At 42.4% G+C, this 3,664-nt stretch overlaps 1 protein-coding gene across 1 annotated transcript; it reads left to right on the top strand.

Annotated features, from left to right (window-relative positions):
• The first annotated feature begins 316 nt into the window (after nt 1-316).
• LOC113562299 lies at nt 317-1,896 on the top strand. The gene has a single exon (XM_026971270.1). It carries the CDS (start codon nt 651-653, stop codon nt 1,440-1,442), a length of 792 nt encoding a protein of 263 aa, XP_026827071.1. The 5' UTR covers nt 317-650; the 3' UTR covers nt 1,443-1,896.
• The last annotated feature ends 1,768 nt before the right edge of the window (nt 1,897-3,664 follow it).

The raw sequence follows: 3,664 nt of genomic DNA, 5'->3' as shown, positions 1-3,664 counted from the left end.
CCGTACATCTTTTGTATGAAACATTTTTCCGTATCATTTGTACATTTCGAGATATTTCGGTGTCAAAGTTAAAATGGGACACCCTGTATATAATATATACAGGGTGAGTCATTTTTATGTACCACCCCTAAAAACTTATTTGTTTTTAATTTGAAAACAAAATGTTTTAGACATAAGTTTATGGCTTCGAGGGGGCAAGATGATAATATTATCAATTTAATTGTAGATGGCGCTTTAGAGATTTTATTATGGCAGCCATTTTTTTAAATAGAAGGCGATTTTTCTCTCGAAGTAAAAGTTGTAGCTGACAATGAGACAAATACAACGGTTTTTTGTTTTTTGCAATTGGACCATTTTTCAGTGAGTTACAGCGTTTCAAAGTTTATAGCGTCTCTCCATGGTCCGTGCCTTGCGTACTTTAGTGGCCCGCATTCGGCTTCTCATCACTTCTTGGTGAGACAGATTTTGAGATGGCTGATTACATTCCCAATGAAATTGTCGGTTATTCATTCTATTATTAATTATGGGGGATTATAGCCCAGCGGAAATAGTCGATATGATAAAAATAGTCGTGCAATTACAACTTGAAAGCAGCGCAAAGGGTGTATGCCACTAGGTTTCCCGACAGGCGACACCCGACGCGCAAGACTATGAAATTATTGCTTCGCCGTGCTCAACAGGGTCATTTAAAACGTACCAGGAGAAAGACTGGCCCAAAAGAAAATAACATTCTGGTGACGCTGGCAGTAGTTGAACTAAACCCCAACATCTCGACAAGGAATATTGAAAACGAGCATGGTATTCCACAAAAGACAGTAAGTCGAGTATTGAGATTTGTAAAATTCCACCCCTACCACATTGTTTTGACACAGCAGCTCCAAGCTGGAGACTTTAACCGTAGGCTTCAATTTTGCAACTGGGCTAGAAATCAATATCGGAGAGACCCTTATTTCTTCATGCACGTCCTGTTTACAGATGAAGCAACATTTACCAACCGAGGAGGACTGAACCGACACAACTGCCATTATTGGTCTAATAATAATCCACAATGGCAGCGGAGCGTGGAATACCAGCACCAATGGTCGATTAATGTTTGGGGTGGCATTATCGGGACCCATGTAATTGGACCTCACTTTTTCGAAGGCCATTTAAATAGGGAAACCTACTTGCGATTTATGCAAAGTGAGTTGCCAAACCTCCTCGAAGATGTAGATCTCTGCACTCGTCGTAGGATGTGGTGGCAGCAAGATGGTGCTCCTGCCCATAGGAGTCGCTTGATCACCATATACCTCAACGAAAAATTCCATAGAAAGTGGATTGGAATGGGTAGTCGAACCCATGAGTGGCCAGCAAGATCTCCTGATCTCACGCCTATGGACTTTTTCTTGTGGGGTTATATCAAGGAAAAGGTGTTTGCGATACAACCAACAACTATGACATGAAACTGCGAATTAAACGCGCTTTCCAAGGTATCACTGACGGTACACTGCAAAGAGTCGAAAACAATTTTCGATTACGCGTGATACAATGTATCGATGAAAATGGAGGCGTATTTGAACACTTGCAATAAGACTTTGCGTGAGAGGCAAAGGAACTCGCGTTAATCAAGCACCCCGAATCGTGAGAGGCTAGGGGACTCGCGTTAATCAAGCACCTCGTAGGGAACAGAAACCTACTACATCCACACCGTTGTTCCTGGGTAGCGCTAAAAGTAGGATAGTAGATAGAACGGGTGCACCTGTCAAGGTTATGTGAAGGGTAACTTTTTTTTGTAAAATGGATCTCCCTATTTCTCATTATCACGGACCATGGAGAGACGCTATAAACTTTGAAACGCTGTAACTCACTGAAAAATGATCCAATTGCAAAAAACAAAAAACCGTTGTATTTCTCTCATTGTCAGCTACAACTTTTACTTCGAGAGAAAAATCGCCTTCCATTTAAAAAAATGGCCGCCGTGATGAAATCTCTAAAGCGCCATCTACAATTAAATTGATAATATTATCATCTTGCCCCCTCGAAGCCATACAACTTTTGTCTGAAACATTTTGTTCTCAAATTAAAAACAAATATATTTTTAGGGGTGGTACATTAAAATGACTCACCCTGTATATATACAGGGTGTGTATGTATATATATATATATGCAGGGTGTATCATACCACCCGTGCCAGCCGTCTAAAAGCATTATATATTGCTTTTATAAAAGATGCCAAAATTTTGATAAGTAAATCGGGTACGCCCTATCGAACGATGATATTTTCAACTTCCGGAACTGACCGGAAATGGGCTATTCAGACCGAAAGTCGAATTTTTTAAATAGAACATGGTACTTTTTATTGCAGATTCGGATTACATGCAAAAAAATAAGGAACTTTTGTCAGAAACATTTTTTCTGACAATGCCTCTATTGACTTTGAACTCATCTTGAAAGAGTATGATGCAAAAATGAACTTTAACTGCTCTTAGTGTATTATCTGGCCCCGTGTGTGTGTGTGTGTGTGTGTGTGCGCGCGCGCGCGCGCGTGTGTGTGGAGGTATGCGGATGCGCGGACCCCACGTCTCATCAGTTCCGCGGTATTTAGGGACTCCAAACCGCTCTCCAGCTCTCCACACGGATGTGCAATGGTGTGTATGTGTGGTGTGCATGTTGTGTATTGGGAGTGTATCACACCACTCGTGCCAGCCCATTATCTCGAGAAAGTGCAATATGGCAGAGAAAATAATTTACAAATGCTCAAAATACCATGCCACCTTGATTCACACATCGCCGCAATCGTCTTCTGACGCTGTCAGTAGCTCGCAGGACTTCCTCGTGACTCAGCAACTGACAGGCGTTTCGGATTTGATCCTTCATGTCGTCTATTGTTGTTAGACGATGTTAGTAAACAATGTCTTTTATTCGGCCCCGAAAAAAGAAATTCATGGGAGTCAAGTCTGGGAATCGAGGTGGCCACGCCACAGGACCTCCTCTGCCGATCCATCGTCCAGGATACAGGTCATTGATTACGTGCTGTGCAACCAGCGAGGAATGGCTCGGGCAACCATCATGCTGTATCTACATCACTGCTCGTGTCTTCAGAGGGACGTCTTCCAGAAGCTGAAAGAGGACGTTGTCCAGGAAGTCAGCGTACACATGACCGTTCAGAGTGTCATTGAAGAAGTAGGGCCCGATGATTTGATGTCCGATGAGGTCACACTATGTATTGAGGCTCCACATATGCTGGTTGTTTGCTTCTTGCAGCCAATGAGGGTTTTCTTTTGACCAGTAATGGGATTGTGGATGTTGACCTCCCCGTTGTACCACGGAACTGACAAGCCGTGGGGTCCGCGCCTACACACACACACGCGCGCGCGCGCGACCAGATAACTCCTACGTCCTCGTCGTTGGTCCTGGGTTACTCCAAGAGCAGTTAAAGTTCATTTTTGCATCATACTCTTTCAAGATTATTTCAAGGCCAATAGAGGCATTTTCAGAAAAATGTTTCAGATAAAAGTTTCTTTTGCATGTAATCCTAATTTACAATAAAAAGAACCATGTCCCATTTAAAAAATTCGATTTTCGGTCTAAATAGCCCATTTCCGGTCAGTTCCGGAAGTTGAAAATATCACTGTTCGATAGGGCGTACCCGAATTACTTATCAAAATTTTGGCATCTTTTATAA

The sequence above is a fragment of the Ooceraea biroi genome, chromosome 7 (assembly GCF_003672135.1).
Source record: "Ooceraea biroi isolate clonal line C1 chromosome 7, Obir_v5.4, whole genome shotgun sequence".
NCBI classification, from domain to species: Eukaryota; Metazoa; Arthropoda; class Insecta; order Hymenoptera; family Formicidae; genus Ooceraea; species Ooceraea biroi.
This window is presented reverse-complemented; position numbering and strand designations above follow the sequence as displayed.